General features: G+C 47.6%; 2 protein-coding genes across 2 annotated transcripts in view; both read left to right on the forward strand.

Moving 5' to 3' along the window:
• The window catches only part of LOC141104963 (uncharacterized), a 108,973-nt gene that overhangs the window by 36,361 nt on the left and 45,327 nt on the right, over nucleotides 1-27,285 (forward strand).
• Nucleotides 1,867-27,219, forward strand: LOC141104916 (uncharacterized). The gene is made up of 6 exons (XM_073594720.1): nucleotides 1,867-2,032; nucleotides 3,786-3,905; nucleotides 4,036-4,206; nucleotides 4,293-4,481; nucleotides 4,594-4,992; nucleotides 27,148-27,219. The coding sequence occupies exons 1-5, from the start codon at nucleotides 2,030-2,032 to the stop codon at nucleotides 4,876-4,878; spliced, it is 768 nt and encodes a 255-aa protein (XP_073450821.1). The 5' UTR covers nucleotides 1,867-2,029; the 3' UTR covers nucleotides 4,879-4,992; nucleotides 27,148-27,219.

The raw sequence follows: 27,285 nt of genomic DNA on the forward strand, positions 1-27,285 counted from the left end.
TATATTGTGAAGAGGGATGGATGGTGCTGGGCGGAGGTGGGGATAAATTGTGGAGAGTAATGGATGGATGCTGGGCGGAGGAGGCGATATATTGTGGAGAGGGATGGATGGTGCTGGGCGGAGGTGGGGATATATTGTGGAGAGGGATGGATGGTGCTGGGCGGAGGCGGGGATATATTGTGGAGAGGGATGGATGGTGCTGGGCGGAGGTGGGGATAAATTGTGGAGAGTAATGGATGGATGCTAGGCGGAGGTGGCGATATATTGTGGAGAGGGATGGATGGTGCTGGGCAGAGGTGGAGATATATTGTGGAGAGGGATGGATGGTGCTGGTCGGAGGTGGGGATAAATTGTGGAGAGTAATGGATGGTGCTGGGCGGAGGCGGGGATATATTGTGGAGAGGGATAGATGGTGCTGGGCGGAGGTGGGGATAAATTGTGGAGAGTAATGGATGGTGCTGGGCGGAGGTGGCGATATATTGTGGAGAGGGATGGATGGTGCTGGGCGGAGGTGGAGATATATTGTGGAGAGGGATAGATGGTGCTGGGTGGAGGTGGGGATATATTGTGGAGAGGGATGGATGGTGCTGGGCGGAGGTGGGGATAGTGTTAAAATAAAAATGGGTGCACCGAAGGACACAGTGGGATGGCCAGTGGGTGGGCCTTGGGAATGTTGGTGGTCACGCCCCGGGGGGTCAGGCCTGAAGCTGTGTAAAATTTCTGATGGCTGCCCAGGGTGCACATGCACATAGTAGCCAGAGGTGTCAGTAAAGAGCTCGATGTCTGAGCTCAATGCCACAGAAAGCACAAGCTGTGAGATCGTTTCTGTAATGCACAGCATGGCTCCCCTTCCCCCGTCCTGACTTCTTCTGGCCCAGGCGGACACCTCGGGCCACGGGGCCCCTTACAGTTGTAACGGCTGTACCCCATTTATGGCGGCCCTGTTTGGGGGATTTGTGTTCGGGGGGATTTGGTGGGGAGGATTTGTGCTAGGATGGAAATTGCAGGGGAAAGAGGATGAGTGTTAGGAGGGTGATTTTCTTTAGGTGGGAGAGATTTGTCCTAGGAGGGGGGATTTGGACTGGGAGGAGGGAGAATTTTTACATTGTTTGGAGAGATTTTGGCCTGCAGAGGGAATTTATATTTAGGGGTGAGCGTGCAGATCAGTCCTGGTATGGATTGGGGGGGTGCCAATGCCATTTTTTAAAAAACATTTTAGAGTGGGGTTCCCCTCCAAATCCATACCAGACCCAAAGGGCCTGGTATGGATTTGGAGGGGGACCCCATGCTGTTTTATTATTGCCAGTGAATTCACAGTTTGTTATTGAAAAGAAAAAATGCAAAACACTTGTGTTTTTGGTGTGGGTACATTGAAGTGTTTTACACACAAAACGTATTCTGCTGTGGGAAAAAAATCCCTGATCATTTCCAAACACGCATTGACTGAAAAACATATCGATGTGAATGTGTACCATAGGAAACAATGATAAATGGATAGTAGTGCGTTTCTGCAAATTGCAAAATGCACTAAAAAGCGCATAGGTGTGAACCTAGTGTGAAGGAGAGAGAATATACTGGAACTCTGACAGAATGTGAGCCTTCTGTGGGTATAAATGGGGTCCTGACAAAGACCTGGGAAACCCGTTGCTTACTTGTGAGCAGTTTAGATGATAGATGAACAGTGTATCACCCTTGTAGAGTCATTCCCGGGTGCTCTGTGAATTTACTTGGAAGAGAGAGATTTAATGGCCAAAATACAAGTAGTTATAGCAATTGGAGATGGGGGGGAAGGGTGGACCTTACTTCTCCTTTTTTGCATGTTTGCAGAAAACCGATGATGAGTTAGCAGAAGTAACACAGGAAGTATGGGCAGAGGGTAGGCTTGATATAGGATAGCAATATCGCATATTGTGCGCGGACCACTCTGACGGGAACTGATGAAAGATAAGCATAGAACGTTGTATAACGTTCAATATCCAAGGTGAAAGTAGGAGGAAAAAGAGAGCACACATCGCTGGAACACACAAAGATGGTAATAAGATTATTTTTCTATTTAAACCAAGAAATCACCCTCCACCCCCACCCCCCCTGTCATGTACGTTCTCTTCCTCCATAGTCACTGTGATGTCTTTATCTCCAACATCCACAACTACACAAACCTAAAATACTGTGTAGCACTAACTCACGGTGGAGCTGCTGATTTAAAATGGGCTGTTACCGTCACCTTGTTACCTGTAGTTTCACCAGTAGCAGGTCTAGGGTCCGGTTGAGTTTATTACCAGACAGTGAAGGCACCAGTCACTTGAGGATTTTTTCCAATGCTTTAATGGGAGATAACTGGAAGAAGTAGCAGGAAAGAGGTAGAAGAAAAGTTGCAGGGAAGTTCAAATACCTTTTCTTGGGGTAGCCCTAAGGAATTGAAATCTTTGGGATGAATGTTTCCTCAGCTCAGGATTAAAATCTTTGCCCGCCCGGATAGGTCTCTCTCACCAACCTAGCAGCCGGTACACAGCACGAACAAAAAGTCTCTGCCACAGACTTGAGTGAAATAAAACCCGTACGATCCTCTGCCACAGGATGTAGTGGTTTTCGATGAACAGAAAACACAGTACCAGAACCTTTAAGCCGACCCGGCAGTACTTGTGCGGTAGTGTAGTTTAGGATATGTCCTCCAATCGAGTCACCATGCCCTTCTTAAGACCAGCCTTGCATGGTCTCTTCCAAGATGGGTCCTCCCCTGGATCTTCCCGATTGTCCGACTTCTTCCCGCAGGACAGACAGCACAGGAAAATCCCAGCGTTAGCAGGCCCCAGACAGGCTTCTGGGTCCACCCGCATGGCTGCAGCAACGCAACCCTCCAGGCCGGAGGGCTGCGAGATAGAACTCACTGACACATACCTCTAGGCCAGGAGGGCCACGAGGCACAAAGAAAAGAACCCCCGTAACATGGCGTCTGTCCCATAAATACCCTCTCCCAGAATGCAACTCGGAGGACCACCTCCGCCGAGTTATCTCCAGGACAGAAGAGCACCCATACACTTCAGCTTGTTGCTTTCCAACACTGACCCATGATGACAACGACACCCACAGGCACAATGTGGAACTGCACGCAACACAGCCAAGCTGGAACAGAGGCTAATCTAACATTATATTGAATCTGAACTATATACAGACAGATGACCCACTAAATTTACCTATAAGCGGTAGATTGAAAAATCTACCAGCGCTACAACTGTTATCAGGGGTTGTTTATTAATATGTGCCCAGATACATCCAGAGCCTCTGGTTAAAAGACCAGATACATTCTAAAAATAGAACCATTTATCCAACTGTCCATGCAAAGCCTCTGGTTTATAGACCAGATACATACTAAATATACAACCATTTATCCAACTGTCCATCCAGAGCCTCTGGTTTATAGACCGGATACATACTAAATATACAACCATTTATCCAACTGTCCATCCAAAGCCTCTGGTTTATAGTCCAGATACATCCTAAATATAGAACCATTTATCCAACTGTCCATCCAGAGCCTCTGGTTTATAGACCAGATATATCCTAAATATAGAACCATTTATCCAACTGTCCATCCAGAACCTCTGGTTTATAGTCCAGATACATGCTGGATAGGAAGTCAAAGGAAATCTCCACAACCAGGACACAGAATAATACCTTGAAAAAAGTCCTAACTCTTGCCCAGAGTTCGGTAGGGGTTGTTATTTAAAGGGCATTTTTCATCCCATTACAGTTCAGATAATTCTCAGTTTATTATTTGTCTACAGAGAGGAAAGTCCTGTATAGATCACATGACTACATCAATGAGGATGGAGACGGGCCAAAATCACATGACTGAAAGAATTTTGGACCTCACCCTGGAGATCATCAACCTGCTGATCGGAGAGGTGAGGAGGATTCTGGGAGATCACATGACATCACTCTTATCTCTATTAATAAAACACAGACCTGACCAGAGAGGTGAGGAGGATTCTGGGAGGTCTGTAGTGAAATTTGTTACTTTCTCTCTTTACACAGGATCATAAAGTAGTAAGAAAAATTTCTGGAGATCCATTAACACCCAGCATCCGTCTTCACAGGACATCACCCATCACAGTGCCTCCACCTCACTGCCTGACAACAGAGGTAACCAGTGCCAAGAAGATTCTAGAAGTCACCAAGAAGATCATTGATCTGCTGACAGGAGAGGTGAGCGGTGCCGGGAATTCTGGGACATTATCCAGTAACAGACAAGGGATGTGTCTGGATGGTTACTGTATCATTGTGTGTGTCAGGTTCCTATAAGGTGTCAGGATGTCACTGTCTATTTCTCCATGGAGGAGTGGGAGTATTTAGAAGGACATAAGGATCTCTACAAGGACGTCATGATGGAGAATCAACAGTTTGTAAATATGAAAAAAAATAATCTCCTTAATGGGATATTATTACTCACGCTGGAGATCATCTGTCTACTGACTGGAGAGGTGAGGAGGATTCTGGGAATGTTTAATCATTCTTAACTCTATGAATAAAATACAGACCTGCTTTGTTAGGTGAGGAAGATTCTGATATGCTAATAATTGATGTATATTACAGGACTGTACTGTAGTTATGAAGTCATCTATTGAGAAGAATTTAAGAAGAAGTCACCGCTTGTCCACAAGACAAAGAGAAAGACAAGGCCCTATCACCATGAATCCACCACCCCTCCTAACCCTACAGAAAAATAAGAAGAAGAAGATTCTAGAAGTCACCAACAAGATGATGGAGCTGCTGACAGGAGAGGTGAGCGGTGCTGGGAATTCTGGGACATTATCCAGTAACAGACAAGGGATGTGTCTGGATGGTGACTGTATCATTGTGTGTGTCAGGTTCCTATAAGGTGTCAGGATGTCACTGTCTATTTCTCCATGGAGGAGTGGGAGTATTTAGAAGGACATAAGGATCTCTACAAGGACATCATGATGGAGAATCAGCCGCCCCTCACATCACTGGGTAAGAGGAGACTTTATTGTAAAAGAGAGCGAGCAGTATGGAGGATCCACCTACAGTAGATCCCCCATCATCTGATAAACACATAGGAATAATGTATTCAGTAGGGATGGGTGAACATTTGTCCTTTCAGGGTATAGAATGAGCGCTGCACAGTGCATTCTGCTCCCTGATTGGGCACAGCAGTGTACGCTGGTTGTTAAGGAGCTGGGCCGGGAAAACAGCCACGGTGTCCTTAACAACCGATTCATCAGCTGTCTATGGGTTTCCCTGCTGACAGCTGAACAATAAAAAGTGCCGGTTAAAAAATAAATTCAAATATGGCATGGTGTCCTCCCCAGAATCCATACCAGACCCTTGCAGGTCAGGAAACGGGAGGAATGAGTGAGCCCCTCCCCCTTCCTGAACCATACCAGTCCATATGCCCTCAACATGGGTGGGTGAGTGCTCTGCCCCCCCCACAACTCACAGCACCTTGTCCCCATGTTGATGGGGACAAGGGCTTCTTCTTGACAACCCTGGGTTGTGGTTGTCAAGGTCTGCGGGTGGGGGGGGGCTTATCAGAATCTTGAAGCCCCCTTTAACAAGGGAGCTCCCAAATCCTGCCCCCCCACCATGTGAATGAGTATCGGGTACATAGTACCCCTACCCATTCACCAAAAAAGTGGCAAAAAGTAATAAACACTAGGGATGAGCCCAATGTTTGCCTAACAGAGAACATCAAGAAAGCCGTGGGACGCCGTTAAAGTCTATGGGACACTAACATGAAAAATCAAAAGTGCTCATTTTAAAGCCTTATATGCATGTTATTGCCATAAAATTTGTTTGGGGACCCCGGACCTGCCCCAGGGGACATAAATCAATGCAAAAATTTTTTTTAAAAATGGCCGTTTTTTTAATATGAGTGATTTTATAAAGGCTTGTGAAACAATAAAATGCCTTGGGGGTCCCCTAAGTCTGCCTGTAAAGTAGCACATCTTTCCCCTGTTTAGAACAGTACCACAGCAAAATTACATTTCTAAAGGAAAAAATTTAATTTAAAACTGCTCGCGGTTGTAATGTATTGTCGGATCCCGGCAATATAAATAAAATAATTTTTTAAAAAGCTCACCAAAATTAAAAAAAAAAAATTGCGTGGGGTTCCCATCAAAATCCATACCAGGCCCTTCAGGATATTAAGGGGAACCCTGTGCCATAATTTAAAAAAATGCATACCAGACCCTTATCCAAGCATGCAACCTGGAAGGCCGCAGGAAAAGGGGGGGCTAAAGAGCGCCCCCCTCCTGAACCGTACCAGGCCACATGCCCTCAATTTGAGGAGGGTGCTTTGGGGTCCCCTCAAAGCGCCTTGTCCCCATGTTGATGGGGACAAGGACCTCATCCCCACAACCCTTGCCTGGTGGTTGTAGGGGTCTGCGGGTGGGGGGCTTATCAGAATCTGGAAGCCCCCTTTAACAAAGGGAACCTCAGATCCCGCCCCCCCTATGTGAATGGGTATCGGGTACATTGTACCCCTACTCATTCACCAAAAAAAGTTTAAAAAAAAGTAAAAATGAAAAACAGTTTGGGGCAAATGTCAGGGGGGAGCGGGGTCACCTGTTTACGTCACCGGGTGGCCCCGCCTTTAGTTATATAAAAGCTGTCAAACCAAAAAGCCAGCGGGATCCTCCCATGGAGGCAGAGTTGCGTTTTTTTTCTTTTTTCAGTCCGTCGGGCGACGTGATTGATAGTTACATCACGGGATATTTTTATTTTTTTATTTTTTAATAAAGGATTTGTCCCAAACTGTCTCTTTTTTAATGTTTTCTTTTTTTGGTGAATGAGTAGGAGTGGTACAATGTACCCATTCACATAGGGGGGCCGGGATTTGGGGTTCCCTTTGTTAAAGGGGGTTTCCAGATTCCGATAAACCCCCTGCCCGCAGACCCCCACAACTACCGGGCAAGGGTTGTGGGGATGAGGCTCTTGTCCCCCCTATTTTCCTGCGGCCTGCCATGTTGTGTGCTCTGATAAGGGTCTGGTGTGGATTTTGGGGGGACCCCGACGCCATTTTTTTTATTTTGGTGCTGGTTCCCCTTGAAATCCATACCAGACCTGAAGGGCCTGGTATGGATTTTGGGGGTGAACCCCACGCCAATTTTTTTTACATTTTGGCACAGGGTTCCCCTTAATATTCATACCAGACCTGAAGGGCCTGGTATGGATTTTGGGGGGAACCCCACGTAATTTTTTTTTTTTTTTGGTTCGGGGTTCCCCTTAATATTCATGCCAGACCCAAAGGGCCTGGTAATGGACTGGGGGGAACCCATGCCATTTTATTCAATGATTTTTATGTATATTGCCGGGATCTGACAACACATTACAGCCGTGGGCAGTTTTAAATGACATTTTTTCCTTTAGAAATGTAATTTTGCTGTGGTACTGTTCTAAACACGGTAAAGATACACTACTTTACAGGCATACTAAGGACACCCCAGGCACAATATTTAAAGGAATATTTAATTTATATTGTTTCACTTTAAGCATTATTAAAATCACTGCTCTTGAAAAAATGTCCGTTTTTAAAACTTTTTATTGCATTGATACATGTGCCCTGGGGCAGTACCCAGGTCCCTAAACACTTTTTATGGTAATAACTTGCATATAAGCCTTTAAAATTAGCCTTTAAAAGCCTTTAAAATTAGCACTTTTGATTTTTCATGTTCATGTCCCATAGACTTTAGCGGTGTTCGCGTGTTCGTACAAATTTTTTGCCTGTTCACAAGTTCTGGTGTGAACCGAACCAGGGGGTGTTCGGCTCATCTCTAGAGAGTTTTTGACAAGTCCTTTATTAAAGAATTAAAAAATAGTGCCCCACAATGTCTATCCACCTTTTATCACGTTGCCCGACAGACCCCAAAAATAGGAAAAAAATGGGCAGGGACACCTAGCTACGTCTCCCGGTGGCCCTGCCACCACGTGACGTCACATGCCCAGCATGCACCAATCTGTGATGTCAGAAGGGGGCGGTGCTACCTGATGACATAGGTGCCCCCACCCCTTACCTATAAAAGAAATGTCAAAGCGAAGAGGAGGCATTCGGCGGGAGGCAGCTCTAAAACCAAGCTCTAAAAACAAGGCTCCCCTTCCATTTACAGAGGTTTTTGTTATTTAATTACACACAAAATGTGCTGCTCATGTACAAAATAGAGATCATCACATCCTTCTGTAAAGGAAATACTGAGAAAACGTAACTGTCGTTAGCAAGAACATCATCGATGTACCCACCCCACGACCCAATGTATCATGTGTATTGTTCCCAACAAATGAGGTGGAGATACTGTATAACATATGAAAGGTCCATCTCCATTCATCAATATAACGTCATGTTCCCCACAAATGAGGAGGCGATACTGTAAACCATATGAAAGGTCCATCTCCATTATTATGTCATCATTATTTGAAGAAATGAGGTGGATTAAGGTCCATCTCCTTTCTCAATTTCCAACATGAAAGTGTTTCAATAGGGGCATGCCCGGTTGTGAACGAGGCAGCAAGGGTTTCTCTGGAGCTCCACAACTCTCCTGAAACTCATCCGATTTTAGGAGCTTTTCTGCAACTTTTTCATTCCAGAAAGGACCGGAACACAGCATGTAATGCATAGGTGGAGGGAGTACATGACTGTGGCAGCAGTGGAGTTAACACAGAGGGGGAGTGTATATTAGTTAACCGAGGGGGAGGCACTAGGAGGGTCTTTATAAGTTCATCCCGCCCTGGGGGGAGTAACAGTTTTCCTGAAGAAAGTTCCCTGAAGAGCAGCATGGCTGACCTGGAGCGCCTGATGGAGCAGATGAGAGTAGAAGCAATGGTGAGAGGGGCAGCCTGGCTCCAGGACACCTTAGAGGAAGCAGTGAGGGGAACAGAGCCTGCATCTAGCAGGGGGGTAACGAGCGACACTAGGACTCGGCGGTCGCGGCCCCCAGAGAGGTTTTTCCCCTGAACAGCGGCAGCCTGGGACTCACTCCGGTCCCTCAGCGGGCCCGCCGCCAAATAGAGTGGCAAGCGAACGGTAGGGACGGGGGAGAACCGAAGGTGGACCGAATGGCGGTCAGCGGGATGTAGCGGGAGCGGCGCAGCGGCCTAGCACAGCCAGAGTGGAGAGAAGTGTTAGCCCCGCCCCCAGAGTCAGGGAGTCGGATGTGCGCAGCGGTGCACGAGGAGAGATCCCTGGGCCTTCTGGTTCCACGGCAGGGGGTCGCAGTAGAAGCGAGAGAGGACGGCCGGGTAGAGCAGCGATAGTACCTGACGGCAGGACTGTGGTTCCCAACACCGGTCCGGGCAAGGTACAGCAAAAAACGACAGGCAGATGGGATACGGGGAGGCGGGGGTGTACGGCCGCGGTTTCCACGGCAACCTTGGTGTCCAGGCCGGGTGGGCATTCATCGGCTGAGGAGGAAGAAGGAGAGTGCATTGGGGAGGATGAGCGGTCCGGGTCAGAGGAAGAGGCGGCCCCCCCCCCCCCCCTCCAGGAGGACAACAGCGGTGGAGAACAGAAGTCCGGCTGATGAGGCTACGCCTGTGCAGCCTGGTGAGTCTAATGTCATGATTTCTGTTGCAGGTCTGCCGAGTAGTGGGGGGCTGGGGGTTGCAGGTGTGAGTGAAGCTGGCAGAGTGAATGACACAAACGGGGGGCCTCTGGCTTAGGGGGTTTTCTTGGCAGGCATAAATGAGCTCTTACAGCGTTTTGAAGCGGCAGAAAAGGGTCGCACGGGCCCGGCGGCGGCATGGGTTCCGACGGGGGTTGCAGGTGGAGCAGAAAAAAGTGGAGGGCCGGTGGTGCAGGCCGCAGTCGCATTGCCCAGCCCAGCGGTGACAGGGAGTGGGGCCGCGGAAGGGACGGAAAAATCAGCGGAGGCAGCTGGCAGGCAGGACATAACAAGGTTGGCTGACGCGGCAAAAGGCGAGGTCTATGTTTGCTATGAGGGACCGTTAGGGTCGCATTCAAAACAAGTAGTGCGTGAAAAACTGTGGAAAGGTGAGTATGTGGAAATTTTTTCACTGCTACCATTGAAAAAATTTAATCTTGATAGAGTTAAGCCGCATGGCTCTAAGAAGGAGGATGAGGAGAAGAGGAGATATCGTTTGATCCCTAGAACGTTTGCTAACTGGTTGCAAGCGTTTGCGATTATGGCAAGTGTGATAGGGGAAAAAACAACCCGAGCATTGTTCGGCACTGTTTTGTTATCAAGATGCTATTTGGTGAGGCGTACAGAGTTTATGGGGGAACAGCATGGTTGAGGTATGACGAACAATTCTGACAACGGAGGGTGGTCAGGCCGGCTCTGCGTTGGGATCACAAGGACATCAGCCTGTGGATGAAATTGATGACGACGGTGAGGGCCCCCAATCAGTTTTTTCAGGGGGGGGGCGGTGGACCTTCGTCCCAGGGACATTCGGTCGGAAATAGAAAAGGGGTTTGTTGGCTATACAACACCGGGACATGCAGGTTGGAGTCGCATGTAAGGATAAACACGAGTGTTCAGGGCGGGGGGATCTCACCCCGGGTCCAGAGGTTCCAAGCAGGGAAAATGCACGTACAGGAGAGACTGCAAACAAAAGGGAGGACCCCAGTGAAGGTGGAAAGGATGCGACCGTTTCTAGGTAGGTATCCGGACAGGGCAGCAGCTCAATTGTTGGAGGTAGGTTTTTTCGGTTGGCTTTAAGATCCCATGCGAGTTGACGGTAATTCCACCGGTTCCACGCAATTTGCGGTCAGCAATGCAACATCCGGATGTGTTTTGGAGAAGCTAAGGAAGGAAGTTGCATTGGGGCGGATGGGTGGCCCATTTCCAGCGGCGCCGTTTGACGATCTGGTGGTCTCGCCGCTGGGAGTGGTACCAAAAAAAAAAGGAACCAGGTAAATTTAGGCTAATTCATCACCTATCTTTCCCAAAAAGGGGGGTCAGTGAACGATGCTATAGATCAGGGGGCGTGCTCCGTGACCTATACTTCATTCGACGCGGCAGTGGGATGGGTCCGTCGTTACGGTTAGGGGGCCCTGATGGCGAAAGCGGATGTGGAATCTGCTTTCAGACTACTGCCGGTGCACCAGGATAGTTTTAGGCTACTAGGTTGTCATTGGAACAATGAATTCTACGTGGACAATTGCTTACCCATGGGCTGCTCAATATCGTGCGCAATATTTGAACACTTTAGCTCCTTCGTGGAATGGGTTGTGCGGGATGTGTCGGGGGTGAATTCTGTTATTCAACACCCAGACGATTTTTCTTTGTATAGGTCCGGCGGCCTCCAGGATTTGTGTGGTGCTGTTAGCCACGCTGGAGCACATCGCAGATAGATTTGGCATTCCATTGGCTGCTGATAAGACGGAGGGACCGTGAACGGTCATCCAGTTTTTTGGGCATTGTCATAGATTCGGACGCAATGGAATGGAGGCTGCCGGACGATAAGCGGGAAGATCTGAAGAGAGAAATTGCAGGGCTTTTGGGTTTAAAGAAAGTGCAGTTAAGGACACTACAGTCAGTATTGGGCAAGCTGAATTTTGCACGCCGCATATTACCGATGGGGAGGGTGTTTAGTCGCAGGCTTGCGTCTAGCACGAGTGGAATAGAATCACCGTGACATTTCGTGCGATTAAGAGAAACGCACAGGGCAGATTTGAGAGTGTGGTATATGTTTTGGAAGCTTTTAACGGTAGGGCACTGTGGATATCTGGTCCAGTCAGCAACTTTGACCTGGAACTATTCACGGATGCCGCAGGTTCCACAGGTTTTGGGGCATTTTTTCAGGGACAATGGAGTGCAGGAACATGGCTCCAAGCATGGGTGGAGGCAGGATTCACGAAGAATCTGGTGCTGCTGGAGTTGTTTCCGGTAGTGCTGGCAGTGGAGCTGTGGGGAACATCATTCAGGGATCTGAAGGTGCGTTTCCATGGGGACAATTTGGGGGTGGTGCAAGTTATCAATGGGATTACGGCATCATCCACGCCAGTGATCAGGTTATTGCAACACTTAGTATTGCGCTGTCTGCAGTTGAATGTTTTCATTCATGCGGTACACTTACCAGGGGTGGAAAATGTGATAGCTGATGCGTTGTATCACTTTCAGTGGGACAGGTTTCGGGAGTTGGCGCCGGAGGCGGAGCAGCAAGGAGTACCTTGTCCCGAATGGCTGTGGGGGATAACATTGGCCTCATCGCGGGATGGATAAGGAAGTCGGTGAGTGGGTCTACATGGGCAGCGTACTCTAAAGACTGGTGCAAGTTTACCCAGTGAAGGGATCACAATTATGCCCGGTAGAAGCAGTTCGGGAATTTTTAAAAGTTCGTTCAGAACGACCGGGCCCCCTTTTTTGGTACATTTAAGTGGTGAATTTTTATCTAGATTTCAATTTGCGGCAGTCTTTACAAAATGCATACGGGGTTTGGGCCTGGATGAGAATGATTTCTCGTCCTATTCGTTTAGGATAGGAGCAGCTACGGAAGCAGTCAGAAACGGTATGCATGCACCGTTATGGGATCTCTGTTATGGGATCACTGTTATGGTATCTCTGTTATTGTATCTCTGTTATGGGATCACTGTTCTGGGATCTCTGTTATGGGATCACTGTTTTGGGATCTCTGTTATGGGATCACTGTTATGGGATCTCTGTTATGGGATCACTGTTCTGGGATCTCTGTTATGGGATCACTGTTTTGGGATCTCTGTTATGGGATCTCTGTTATGGGATCTCTGTTATGGGATCTCTGTTATGGGATCTCTGTTATGGGATCTCGGTTATGGGATCACTGTTATGGGGATGTGGTAAAGAAGGTGGAATATAGGAGTTTTTTATTGTTCGGTTGTTTTTCTTTTCTTCTGTTTCAGATTCGTTGCTGAGGATGGTCTGGATCATGGGCCATTCTTACGTGTCCTGGGGGGCACGGAGAGGTGATGCACGTTTTTGAGGGTAGGCAATTGGGTTTCAGCAAACGGGAGGCATGTATCAAGTGGTTGGGGTTCCCCGGCATGTTGTGGGGAAGGTTGGTTGCTGAGGTTCATCGGTATGCACAACGAGATAGGCCGCCGGACGTATTAGTTATTCATTTAGGCGGCAATGACTTGTGCGTTAGGGCCATGATAGACATTAAACGGGACATAAAGTAGGACGTTTGGCAGTTGAAGGAAGCTTTTCCTCAGATGGTGATTGTCTGGTCCGACATGGTGGCGCAGACATCATGGAGGATGGCTAGGTCGGTAGAAGGTGTGAACAGGGCACGGAGAAAAATAAACAGAGAAGTGAGCAAGTTTGTGATTAATAATGGTGGTTTAACGGTGAGACACCTTGAACTTGAGTTTGAAACCTGGAGGTATTTAAGGTCTGATGGGGTTCACTTGAACGAAGTGGGTATAGACTTGTGGGCCTTAGGTTTACAAGATGGCATACAGCGAGCACTTCGGGTGTGGAGGGGCACACAAGAATAAGGTTTTATTCTCGTGTGCTGTGGCGGGCGTTGGTCTGGGCAAGAGAAAAAAGATGGAAAAAAGTAAGAGTTTTTTTGGGAGCCAGCGTTGATATGGCTCATGATGGTGGTTCCCGGTTAATGGAGGTTAACCAGGAAGTGATAATGGGGCTCTGCGGTCATTGGTAGTCTCTGAGCCAGCTTGTCGGCTTGAGGCCTATGTGACAAATTTGATGGGACCGCAGGGTAAGTTTTTGTTATTGGACACTGATGATTATGAAGATATTGCTCAGACCAACGCTTGAGAAATTAGACAGGTTGTTTAACAGATGTTGTTGTTTTGCTGTTTTATGTTGGATATGTTTTATATCCATAGTGTTGATATTCTAAGGTATATTTGTTTAAATAAAATAGGCTGCTACGGCCTTTTATACTCCAATATCGGTGTGGTCTGAATTATTGGGGTAAGGGTTTTTAGTGGTGGCAGAAGGGCATGTTAATTACATCTGTTATCCTACAGTCAAGAAAGGACCGGAACACAGCATGTAATGCATAGGTGGAGGGAGTACATGACTGTGGCAGCAGTGGAGTTAACACAGAGGGGGAGTGTATATTAGTTAACCGAGGGGGAGGCACTAGGAGGGTCTTTATAAGTTCATCCCGCCCTGGGGGGAGTAACAGTTTTCCTGAAGAAAGTTCCCGCCCACCCTCCCTTATATTGGTAAAGTATTGTTAGGATGTAGGGTATTGTATTGTTTCTTCTACAGGTGATGGTCGCAGATACGTCGTGGCAGGGGCGGGCGTTGGTCTGGGCAAGAGAAAAAAGATGGAAAAAAGTAAGAGTTTTTTTGGGAGCCAGCGTTGATATGGCTCATGATGGTGGTTCCCGGTTAATGGAGGTTAACCGGGAAGTGATAATGGGGCTCTGCGGTCATTGGTAGTCTCTGAGCCAGCTTGTCGGCTTGAGGCCTATGTGACAAATTTGATGGGACCGCAGGGTAAGTTTTTGTTATTGGACACTGATGATTATGAAGATATTGCTCAGACCAACGCTTGAGAAATTAGACAGGTTGTTTAACAGATGTTGTTGTTTTGCTGTTTTATGTTGGATATGTTTTATATCCATAGTGTTGATATTCTAAGGTATATTTGTTTAAATAAAATAGGCTGCTACGGCCTTTTATACTCCAATATCGGTGTGGTCTGAATTATTGGGGTAAGGGTTTTTAGTGGTGGCAGAAGGGCATGTTAATTACATCTGTTATCCTACAGTCATGGAGGTACCAGACTGAGTGGGGGACATCCTGGACATGCAAACCGCGGTGCCCAAAAACGGTAAGCAAGTCCAGCAAGCACAGCCCCAGATCCGCTCTACACAAGGCCCCGCCTCCGCCATCTTGCCTCCTGTGCAGACATCACAGAGCGCCAAAAAGCAGGTGCAGAGGATGGGGAAAGCTGCAGCTGCGGCGGTTCTCGGCCAGGAGGCTTCACAATCTGCTTCTCCAGAGCTGGAGATCCGGACGCCATCACCAGACCCATCCTAGAGGCTATTGAGGCTAGCAGGGCTGCGGTGATGGTGAGCATAGATCACCTGGCCACCGAATGCACGCTCATAACACATGACCTGGATAAAATCCGTGGCAGGCTTACTACAGCGGAGGACAGAATCTCTGAAGTAGAGGATGTATCCCACTCGCAGGGCTCGCAGCTAGCTGAGCTAAAAGAAATGGTAAGATCACTCCAACACAGGGCAGATGACGCTGAGGACAAACAGAGAAGGAATAATGTGCGGGTGGGGCTACCGGAGGGGGCTGAGGGGTCCAAGACCACCATGTTTGCAGAGCAGTTCTTTAAACAGATCCTGGCACTGGGTGACCTGCCCCTCACCTATGTGTTGGAACGCGCTCATAGAGTTCCCACAGGTGTCTGTCCCCATGGTGCATTCCCAAGGCCCTTTCTGGTCAGGTTCTTAAATTATCAAGACCGGAATATGATCCTGGCAGAATCGAGGAAACACCAGGAGCTGCGATTTGAAAACACTCGAGTAATGTTGTTCCCTGATTTCTCAGCTGAAACCCAAAAAAAGAGGCTCCTTTAATGATGTCAGGAAGATGTTGAGAGATAAAGCAATCCAATACAGTATGCTCTATCCCAGCAGGCTATGGGTGCAATATAAGGGAGCTGTTAAATTCTTTAATAACCCACTTGAGGCCAGCGAGTGGCTTGACAGATATCCTTAAATCTACACTGCTATCCTTGTTTTCCTGTTCGCTATTGCAGGATGGCCCCTGGAAATTCCGGCTCCCACCTGCTATTGCAATTTGTCGTGCCTTTTCCCTGGACTTCCATTCTGCTGTTATACCCATGGATCTCATCATTCATTTTGTTTTTCACTTACAACTGTTAAGTTGTCATTCCTATACAGCATCAGTAGATGGGGCCATCAGCTCTAATTTCTTTCTCCAGTTCACACTATGTTATCACTTTGCTCCTTGATCTTTTTCTACATGGGGCTCTGTGTGGAAATTACCTTTAGTTGTCGAACAGCTGTTCTACGGTTAAAACTTCCAGCACTATTTTTGGTTCGGGTTTGGGATCAAGCTACATTCCGGACTTTGTTTTCTTTTCCAGTTTGGTTCTGGTATAATGACAGGGGGGGGATTGTTTTAACTCGGCTCACCACCCATCTTGGACATCTAGCACTGACTATGTTTGGCATTGTTCCCATATCTCTAAAAGCACTTTAACATTATATAGGGTATTTCACCCAGGCTCCTGGTATGAAGAGTTTGAAATGCACTTGAATGGCTAGTAATGTAAAAATTGTATCTTGGAACGTTAGAGGGTTGAATAGCAAATTCAAGAGAGCCTCAATGTTCCAGTATCTCAAGCAATCCAAGGCACATGCCGCCTTCCTGCAAGAGACGCTTCTGGATGGCAACAGGGATCTTGCTCTGCGGAGGCCCTGGATTCAAAAAGCCTTCCATGCTATTATTTCCACTTTTGCTAGAGGAATATCAATTCTCATCAATAAGGCTTTTCCATGTACTATACACCAGGTGTTCTCAGACCCGGGGGGGGCGATATCTGGCAGTGGTTCTGCATATTTGTTACTATAAATTGTTACTGGTGAATGTATACTTATCCCTCCATTTAATATTCAATTACTGTATGACCTTTTTGTTAAGCTGGCTCCCTTCGCTCATCTCCCACTGCTATTGATGGGTGATTTTAATGCCATCTTGGATGCCTTGGACTCATCGAATCCTGGGAGGGCAGGGTCGCTGGTCTCCTCTCCTGGGCTTCGGTGACTGGGCTGGCTGAGCTGTGGCGATCAAGGAACCCTTCGGGTAGATCCTACTCGCACGTCTTGGCATCCCATCGCTCATAGGCCAGGATAGATCTGGCCTTCGGTAATTCCTCCTTGTTACCCTATACACATGAAATTGAGTACCTGGCTGGGAGCATATCTGATCATAACCCCCTGTCTCTCTCTCTCTCTCTCTCTCTCTCAGCTTTCCAGCAGGGAGGAGGATGGGATGGGAGGCTGCAGGCTTCTCAAGGTTGGTTGCAGAATGAGCAAGTGTCCTCCAGCATACAGGATTCAGTCACCTCTTATTGGTCAACTAATGAGGAGTCTGCGGACCCCCTATTGTATGGGTTGCATTCAAGGCGAGTGTATCTCTGCTATCAAAACAGAGAGGGTGGCTAATAATGCTGAGATGTAGCTGCTACAAGACAAAGGGAGTGTGCGGAGGAACACGCCGACCATCCTTCAGACACTTCCTATTCATCTCTGCTGGAGGCCAGGCGTCTTCTTTCCCTACACTTCTCCAATCTAGCCCATACAGAAGCAACTCATAGAGCGAACTCTATATTTTCGCTAGAGTGATAAAAATGGGAAATTGCTGGCACGACTGGTGGCAGACAATAATCAGATGACCAATATCTCGATCATTAGGGGCAGGGGTGGGGATCTTGTTAATGAACCTTCTGCTATACGGACGGAGTTCACTGATTTCTTCTCCGCCCTCTATGCACCTATTCCAGCATATGACTCCGCGGCCTTGGATGCCCTCCTGAGGTTGTCGGACGCGGACCGAGTAGCCTTAGAGATCGCGACTAAAGAAATAGTGGCAGACATTTTTTCCTTCCCTCCTTATAAGGCTCCAGGGCCTGAAGGTTTCCCTGTTGACTTTTACAAGTGCTTTGCAGATGATTTGGCCCCCAAACTCAATGTACTTTTGACACAATGCTTAAGGCAGAATAGGCTTCCGGACTCTTCTAGATGCGTACATGGTTTTATTATTAAAGCCCAGAAAGGACTCTAGAATGCTCATCATATCGACCTATAGCTCTGTTAAACATGGACCTCAAAATCTTAACAAAGCTGTTGGCCAAAAGGCTTGCTGGAGTTATTTCCTCCCTGGTCAATATCGACCAGGCGGGCTTTATGCCTGGCAAGTATACAGACACGAACCTATGGAGACTCTTTACACACTTTCAATTTCCAAATGATAAGTCACCTAACAGAGTCATAGTGTCGATTAGGGGTGCAACGGATCGTCACCGATCCGTGATCCGAACGGCTCAACCTGTTCGGATCGGCACACATGCACTCCGCGGAAAGGCCGCGGCTTCGGCCTAGCTCCGGAGCGGCGGCAATCTTGGTACACCGGGCAGCCGTTTACCACGTGATCGCTCCGATGGAGCAATCACTTGTAAACAAACTGTCATGACGCCGGTTCCTCTCTCCCATCTGTGTACTGATCTGTACAGTGGAGGGGAGAGATCAGATGGCAGCAGTGCCAGTACTCTGCGATACCCTGCCAATACTCTGCATTACCCTGCCAATACTCTGCATTACCCTGCCAATACTCTGCCATACCCTGCCAATACTCTGCCATACCCTGCCAATACTCTGCAAATACTCTGCAATACCCTGCCAATACTCTGCAATACCCTGCCAATACTCTGCAATACCCTTCCAATACTCTGCAATACCTGTCAATACTATGCCATACCCTGCCATACCCTGCCAATACCCCGCCAATACCCTGCCAATACTATGCCAATACCCTGCTAATATATTATTACAGTGGGGGAGATTGTGGATATTATTACAGTGGGGGAGATTGTGGATATTACAGTGGGGGAGATGACGTGGATATTACAGTGGGGGAGATTTTTTTTTGTTGATCCGAAAATGATCCGAACCGTGACTCCTGATCCGAGGAACGATCCGAACCCTGCGTTTTTTGATCCGTTGCACCCCTACTAGCAAGCACAGCCCCAGACCCACTCCACACAAGGCCCGGGACATCTCCACCATCTTGCCTCCTGTGCAGACATCACAGAGCGCCAAAAAGCAGGTGCAGAGGATGGGGAAAGCTGCAGCTGCGGCGGTTCTCGGCCAGGAGGCTTCACAATCTGCTTCTCCAGAGCTGGAGATCACTCCCGACGCCATCACCAGACCCATCCTAGAGGCTATCGACGCTAGCAGGGCTGCGGTGATGGTGAGCATAGATCACCTGGCCACCGAATGCACGCTCATAAGACATGACCTGGATAAAATCCGTGGCAGGCTTACTACAGCGGAGGACAGAATCTCTGAAGTAGAGGATGTATCCCACTCGCAGGGCTCGCAGCTAGCTGAGCTAAAAGAAATGGTAAGATCACTCCAACACAGGGCAGATGACGCTGAGGACAAACAGAGGTGGAATAATGTGCGGGTGGGGCTACCAGAGGGGGCTGAGGGGTCCAAGACCACCATGTTTGCAGAGCAGTTCTTTAAACAGATCCTGGCACTGGGTGACCTGCCCCCCACCTATGTGTTGGAACGCGCTCATAGAGTTCCCACAGGTGTCCATCAACATGGTGCATTCCCCATGCCCTTTCTGGTCAGGTTCTTAAATTATCAAGACCAGAATATGATCCTGGCAGGATCGAGGAAACACCAGGAGCTGCGATTTGAGAACACTCGAGTAATGTTGTTCCCTGATTTCTCAGCTGAAACCCAAAAAAAGAGGCTCCTTTAATGATGTCAGGAAGAGGTTGAGAGATAAAGCAATCCAATACAGTATGCTCTATCCCAGCAGGCTATGGGTGCAATATAAGGGAGCTGTTAAATTCTTTAATAACTCACTTGAGGACAGCGAGTGGCTTGACAGAGATCCTTAAATCTACACTGCTATACTTGTTTTCCTGTTCGCTATTGCAGGATGGCCCCTGGAGATTCCGTCTCCCACCTGCTATTCCAATTTGTCGTGCCTTTTCCCTGGACTTCCATTCTGCTGTTATACCCATGGATCTCATCATTCATTTTGTTTTTCACTTACAACTGTTAAGTTGTCATTCCTATACAGCATCAGTAGATGGGGCCAGGAGATCATCAGCTCTAATGTCTTTCTCCAGTTCACACTATGTTATCACTTTGCTCCTTGATCTTTTTCTACATGGGGCTCTGTGTGGAAACACAAGAAAATTACCTTGAGTTGTCGAACAGCTGGTTCTACGGTTAAAACTTCCAGCACTATTTTTGGTTCGGGTTTGGGATCAAGCTATATACCGGACTTTGTTTTCTTTTCCAGTTTGGTTCTGGTATAATGACAGGGGGGGGATTGTTTTAACTCGGCTCACCACCCATCTTGGACATCTAGCGCTGACTATGTTTGGCATTGTTCCCATATCTCTAAAAGCACTTTAACATTATATAGGGTATTTCACCCAGGCTCTGGTCTCTCTCTCTCTCTCTCTCTCTCTCTCTCTCAGCTTTCCAGCGGGGAGGAGGATGGGATGGGAGGCTGCAGGCTTTCTCAAGGTTGGTTGCAGAATGAGCAAGTGTCCTCCCGCATACAGGATTCAGTCACCTCTTATTGGTCAACTAATGAGGAGTCTGCGGACCCTCTATTGTATGGGTTGCATTCAAGGCGAGTGTATCTCTGCTATCAAAACAGAGAGGGTGGCTAATAATGCTGAGATGTAGCTGCTACAAGACAAAGGGAGTGTGCGGAGGAACACGCCGACCATCCTTCAGACACTTCCTATTCATCTCTGCTGGAGGCCAGGCGTCTTCTTTCCCTACACTTCTCCAATCTAGCCCATACAGAAGCAACTCATAGAGCGAACTCTATATTTTTGCTAGAGTGATAAAAATGGGAAATTGCTGGCATGACTGGTGGCAGACAATAATCAGATGACCAATATCTCGATCATTAGGGGCAGGGGTGGGGATCTTGTTAATGAACCTTCTGCTATACTGACGGAGTTCACTGATTTCTTCTCCGCCCTCTATGCACCTATTCCAGCATATGACTCCGCGGCCTTGGATGCCCTCCTGCTGGGCTTAGCCCTCCTGAGGTTGTCGGACGCGGACCGAGTAGCCTTAGAGATCGCGACTAAAGAAATAGTGGCAGACATTTTTTCCTTCCCTCCTCATAAGGCTCCAGGGCCTGAAGGTTTCCCTGTTGACTTTTACAAGTGCTTTGCAGATGATTTGGCCCCTAAACTCAATGTACTTTTGACACAATGCTTAAGGCTGAATAGGCTTCCGGACTCTGCTAGATGCCTACATGGTTTTATTATTAAAGCCCAGAAAGGACTCTAGAATGCTCATCATATCGACCCATACCTCTGTTAAACATGGACCTCAAAATCTTAACAAAAGTGTTGGCCAAAAGGCTTGCTGGAGTTATTTCCTCCCTGGTCAATATCGACCAGGCGGGCTTTATGCCTGGCAAGTATACAGGCACGAACCTATGGAGACTCTTTACACACCTTCAATTTCCAAATGATAAGTCACCTAACAGAGTCATAGTGTCGATTAGGGGTGCAACGGATCGTCACCGATCCGTGATCCGAACGGTTCAACCTGTTTGGATCGGCACACATGCGCTCCGCGGAGCGCGGCGCTGCCTCGGCCTTAGGAAAGGCCGCTGCTTCGGCCTAGCTCCAGAGCGGCTGCTGTTTACCACGTGATTGCTCTGTCAAATGACGCCGGTTCCTCTCTCCCCTCTGTGTACTGATCTGTGCAGTGGAGGGGAGAGATCGGATGGCAGCAGTGCCAGTACTCTGCAATACCCTGCCAATACTCTGCAATACCCTGCCAATACTCTGCATTACCCTGCCAACACTCTGCATTACCCTGCCATACTCTGCCATACCCTGCCAATATTCTGCAATACTCTGCAATACCCTGCCAATACCCTGCCAATACTCTGCCAATACTCTGCCAATACTCTGCAATACCCTGCCAATACTTTGCAATACCCTGCCAATACTATGCCATACCCTGCCATGCCCTGCCAATACCCTGCCAATACTCTGAAATACCCGCCAATACCCTGCCAATACTATGCCAATACCCTGCTAATATATTATTACAGTGGAGGAGATTGTGGATATTATTACAGTGGGAGAGATTGTGGATATTACAGTGGGGGAGATTGTGGATATTACAGTGGGGGAGATTGTGGATATTACAGTGGGGGAGATGACGTGGATATTACAGTGGGGGAGATTTTTTTTTGCTGATCCGAATCGTGACTCCTGATCCGAGGAACGATCCGAACCATGAGTTTTTTGATCCGTTGCACCCCTAGTGTCGATCAACATAGAAAAGACGTTCAACTCACTCGACTGGCAGTTCATGCTTCGGGTTTTAGAGGTGATGGGTTTTGGTCAGGTCTTTAGGCAGTGGATATCCTTACTGTATAGCAATCCCAGAGTGGCAATTAGGCTGGGCCTGTCTATTTCTCCTTTCTTCTCAGTTGGTAGAGGCAAAAGGCAGGGGTGCCCCCTTTGCCCCTTTCTCTTTGCCCTCATGATGGAGCCACTGGCGATCGCACTCAGATCATCCAGGGAAGTAGAAGGTATTAGAGTAGGAAACATTAATGAATGCCTGGCTCTATATGCGGATGACCTGCTGTTGTTCCTTAATAATCTGGGAAATTCACTAAGAGCGAAACTTAAAATTATGAATGATTTTACCACCTTTTCAGGCCTAAAAGTCAATTGGAATAAGTCCTCCATCCTACCCTTGGATGACAGGGCTAAGGAAGCGGCAGACCCCAATCTGCTGTTGAGGTGGGTGTCTTCCCTTACATATCTGGGGGTTAAAATCACAGCAAGGAGTTCTGATTACATGGCACATAATTTGTTGCCCCTGGTCAATTTCTTTAAACAAAAATCTCAGGCCTGGCAGAAGCTTCCTCTGTCACTTATAGGAAGGATAAACCTAGTGAAAATGAAGATTCTCCCGGTCATACTAGATTTCTTAAGGCATGCCCCAGTGTGGGTCCATAAATTCTTTTTTAAAATACTGGATGGAATCACTAGCTTGTTCCTATGGGCCCCTAAACCGCCCCGCATAGGGCTTAAGGTGTTATAGGAACCATGTTTTCAAGGGGGGCTAGTGTTACCAGATTGGAGGAAATACTATCTAGCTAGTCAAATGGTGTTTGTACGCCGCTGGTTATTGTCTGGTGATGGGGATTTGGCTACAGTGTTGGAGGCGGCTCATTTGGGGTCCTATGAGTCCCTGAGATTGGCCATATATAGAGGTCCCAAGTCTGACCTGCCCCTTACAATGTCCATGAAGGCCACTAATAATGCGTGGGATGAGTCGGTCAAGCTGGCGTGCCCAAATCACTTAGGTTTCTCACCATTAACTCCTTTATGGATGAACCCTAAACTACGGTACCCCACTTTTACTCCTTTTCAGATCTCATGGTATGGGTGACTAAAGGTATCAAGCTACTTAAAGATATTACTGTGGATGGGCAACTACTGACTTTTGATCAACTCAAGGCTAGATATTCACTTCCTAACCCATTTTTTTTCAGGTTCTTACAACTTCGCTATGCCTTTCAGGCTCAGTTTAAGGACCTGAGAATATCAATTCCCTCTGCCTTGGAAGATTTGTTCAGGGTAGAAGACCTTTCCAAAAAGCTATCTGTGACATATAAAGAGCTGTTTAAAAAGAGGCCACCGGCAGTAACAAAATGTAGGGATAGATGGGAGGTGGAGGTATCTGACATTCAGGGGGAGGAATGGGATGACATGTGGGACCACCCCTTCCAACATTTGGTTTCTGCAAGGGATAGACTGATACACTTCAAATTTTTGCACAAAATTTATTTTACACCGTTCAGACTGTCTGCTATCTATCCATCCATTCCGGCGGACAGCTGGAGATGCTCTTTTTCCCCATCGGACGCAAACCATGTTTTCTGGGAGTGCCCCGGGATCAAAGCTCTTTGATCTGGGGTGACTTCCTGCATAGCGGAGATTCTGATGGTGCCAATTCCCCTTTCAATTAGAGTGTGTCTACTGGGCCTGGTGGAGGAGGTTGTCCCGTCCAGAGCGCAATGCTGCTAAATATCCTTTCATTCTATGGACGGAAAGCTATATTGTTAAATTGGAGGAAGCCGGAAGCCCCCACTCTGACATTCTGGAAGGGGTTAGTGAACTCTATGATGCCCTACTATAAGGCGAAATACCTATCCAGAGGCTGTGTGAAAAAGTTTGATAAAGTATGGAAGGCTTGGTACAATTCTGATGTAACGGTTAGATAACGGAGCTTGAGGCCCTATGAGTCGTTATTCCGTCAACTGATGAGTCAGGGGTGGGAGGATTATAATCTTTTCCTTACTAAAGAGGGGGTAATCAGAAACACTGGTTCCTCAAGCTTTGGTTAATGATAATATGAGTTGGAGTTGACTATGCCCTATACCAGGGGTCTCCAAACTACAGCCGTCCAGATGTTCAGGAACTACAATTCCCACCATGCCTAGTCATGTCTGTGAATGTCAGATTTTTTTTCAATGCATCATGGGACGTGTAGTTCTGCAACAGCTGGAGGGCTGTAGTTTGGAGATCCCTGCTCTAAACTTGGGAGAACGGATCTGCTCTGCCTACTCCTTGTGCCCGTGTGCCACTCGATGCAGCCCGTGTGCTGTGAAGGGGATGTGCGGGCGGGGAAACTTTAAAGTCAGCAGTCACAAATCACAATGTCACAACATGAAGACCCTGACTGAGCCAATGAACCTCCTACTGGGACTGTGCGAGTAAGTGAGCGATGACCAGACTCTCCCCTCCTCCCTCTCTTCCTTTCTACTCTGTCTCTCCCAAATTCCTCTCTCCCTCATCCTTATAATTTAACCACTTTGCCTGCCGGGCACTCCCCCCCCCCCCCCCCCCCCCCCGCTTCCTGCCCAGGATCATTTTTAGCTTTCAGTGCTCTCACACTTCACCCTGGTTCACATATTTGGCATGCGATTTGACATGTCAAATCGCATGGCGAATCAGCGGCAATGGCACCGTCCGAATTGGTGTGACGCCGCATTTGCGGCGCCGCACCGTTTCCCAAGAGTAGTTTCTGTACTACTTTTGGTGACTTTGGGGTGCGATTTCCATAGACATCTGTGCAGGAACCCGCACAGATGTCTCTGAAATCGCCCACGAAGTCAGACTGACATGCGGGAATGAAGTCGTGTGAGTTCAGCTGAATTTGCACAATTTCATTCCTGCTGTCAGTGTGAACCTGGGCTCTGAATGACAATTACGCGGTTGTGCAACACTGTACCCATATTACATTGTTCTCATTTTTTTTCACACAAATGGAGTTTACCTTGTGGTGGTATTTAATCACCACTGGGTTTTTATTGTTTGCTAAAAAATGAAAAAAGACCGAACATTTTGAAAAAAAAAAAAGGTTCATTTGTAATTTTTCTCCTTCACTAAAGGGCACTGATGAGGAGGCACTGGCAGGAAGCACTGATAGGTGGCACTGATGGGCACTAATAGGCAGCACTCATAAGTGGCACTGATAGGTGGAACTTATGGGTGGCACTGATAGCTGGCACTGGGCAGCACTGATAGGTGGCATTGATGGGCGGCACTGAAAGGCAGCACTGATAGGTGGCACTGATGGGAACTGATAGGTGACACTTATGGGTGACACTGATAGGTGGCAGTGATGGGCAGCACTGATAGATGATGGCACTGATGGGGCACTGATTGGCGGCACTGATGGGCACTGATTGATGGCACTGATGGGCACTGATAGGTGGCACTGATGGGCACTAATAGGTGGCACTGATGGACAGCACTGATAGGGGGTGGCACTGATGGGTGGCACTGATGGGCGGTACTGTTGGGCACTAATGATGGGCATTGATGGGTGGCACTGATAGGGGGCAATAATGGGCAGCACTGATGGGCACTGAAAGGCAGCACTGATTTGTGTCACTGATGGGCACTGATTGGTGTCACTGATGGGCACTGATTGGTGTCACTGATGGGCACTGATTGGTGTCACTGATGGGCACAGACTGACGTCACTTGCTGGGCACTGCTAGGGCTACACTGTAATCAGTGCCCTGATTATCTGTACAGTCTCCCCTGCAAGGAGATGCCGCTGATCGGCTCTCCTCTCCTCACCTCACACGCTGACTTGTGATTGGCTGTTATTGGACACAGCTGATCACATGGGTAAAGAGACGCGTCATTGGCTCTTTACCAAGATCGTGGTCATGCTGTGTCATATTTGTCCTGCTTCATAACATCAATAGCCGTTAAAAAACCAAATGACCATGGATGGTGAGGTGGTACAATGGGCCACTCGATTGGACTTGCCCTCCAGGCTTAAGGCTGCCAGCCCTCCCCTGCCTACACTAATGCCGAATATGTTACACTGGTGCATTTGGTGCATATTCTTTAGTCCTTCTCCTTCCCTAGGTTATAATGCCATCTGAGGACAGAGAGGAACTGAGTTGTGGGCTGTTGGGGGGAGGGAGGGGGGGAGGGTAAGGGTGTTTTTGTGACTTTTAGCCAGAAGACTATGTTAGTACGGCTGTTATCTGTATTTTTCGGCCATGTTGGTCGTTGGAGTGGCTTGATGTTGTGTCAAGGCCACTCTCCTGTACTGTGTGTCTTTCATAAAATTTAGCAAAAGTAATTAAAAAAATGAAAGTGCTTCAATATACAAAAAAGAAAGTGTCCAGTGCTCCAAACACACCCAAATTTTCTTACAGAGATGAATAAAAATGCTCTCAGTGCTCCACATCACCCGCTATCCTCCACCTTCACATCAGAGAACTCACCGGAATTCCAGGACTTCTTGCTTACCATTGGGTCATTAAGAGGTTTTATACATTAAGCAGAAGATCATGCAGAACCACCTCCTCGATGTTATCATTGACAGCAGTGCGACTCCTCCCATTTTGGGCTCCTTAAAGAGATGTCGGAGGTGCTCTCTGATGTTGGCGGTATTCTATGTGTCTGGGATGGATCTGAGGTAAGAAGATATCGGCAGGTATGGTATGAGATAACTGGAGAGGTAGTATAGAGATGGTGGTCCTTGGTGACCCCCCCCTTGGGGGATACAAGCGTTTAATGACCCATTGGTAAGAGAGGGGTTAAAATATTCCGGTGAGTTCTCCGATGTGAAGGTGGAGGATAGCGGGTGGTGTGGAGCACTGAGAACATTTTTATTAAACTCTGGAAGAGAATTTTGCACACGAGAACAGAAGAGACATAGCACTGTGCACTTTGTGTTTGGAGCGCCGAACACTTTCGCTTGGTTTGTATTCATATTTTTCTCTTCTAATTGCCCCCAAATCCATGCCAGAGCTCTTATAGATTATTTGGTGATGGACCAACATAAATGACTCCTGAATGGAAGGTTATAACATTTAATGTTAAATTGTTTCTCAACAGGTGGACACAATGTCCGGAATACCTCTGAGGAACATCTCATTGTATCTCCAGATTATAAAGCAGAAGATAATAACATTGTACAATATTCTCCAGGAGGAAATCCCGTTACTCCAAATATACATCCCAGACCTTCCCAAT

Source organism: Aquarana catesbeiana, linkage group LG08, assembly GCF_042186555.1.
Source record: "Aquarana catesbeiana isolate 2022-GZ linkage group LG08, ASM4218655v1, whole genome shotgun sequence".
In the NCBI taxonomy this organism is placed as follows: Eukaryota; Metazoa; Chordata; class Amphibia; order Anura; family Ranidae; genus Aquarana; species Aquarana catesbeiana.

Bases quoted from the DNA above. Each gene is read 5' to 3' on its own strand.
- LOC141104916 (XM_073594720.1), top strand. The intron at 4,207-4,292 runs GTGAGCGGTGCC...TGTGTGTGTCAG, and splicing joins TTGATCTGCTGACAGGAGAG to GTTCCTATAAGGTGTCAGGA. The intron at 4,482-4,593 runs GTGAGGAGGATT...TGTATATTACAG, and splicing joins TCTGTCTACTGACTGGAGAG to GACTGTACTGTAGTTATGAA.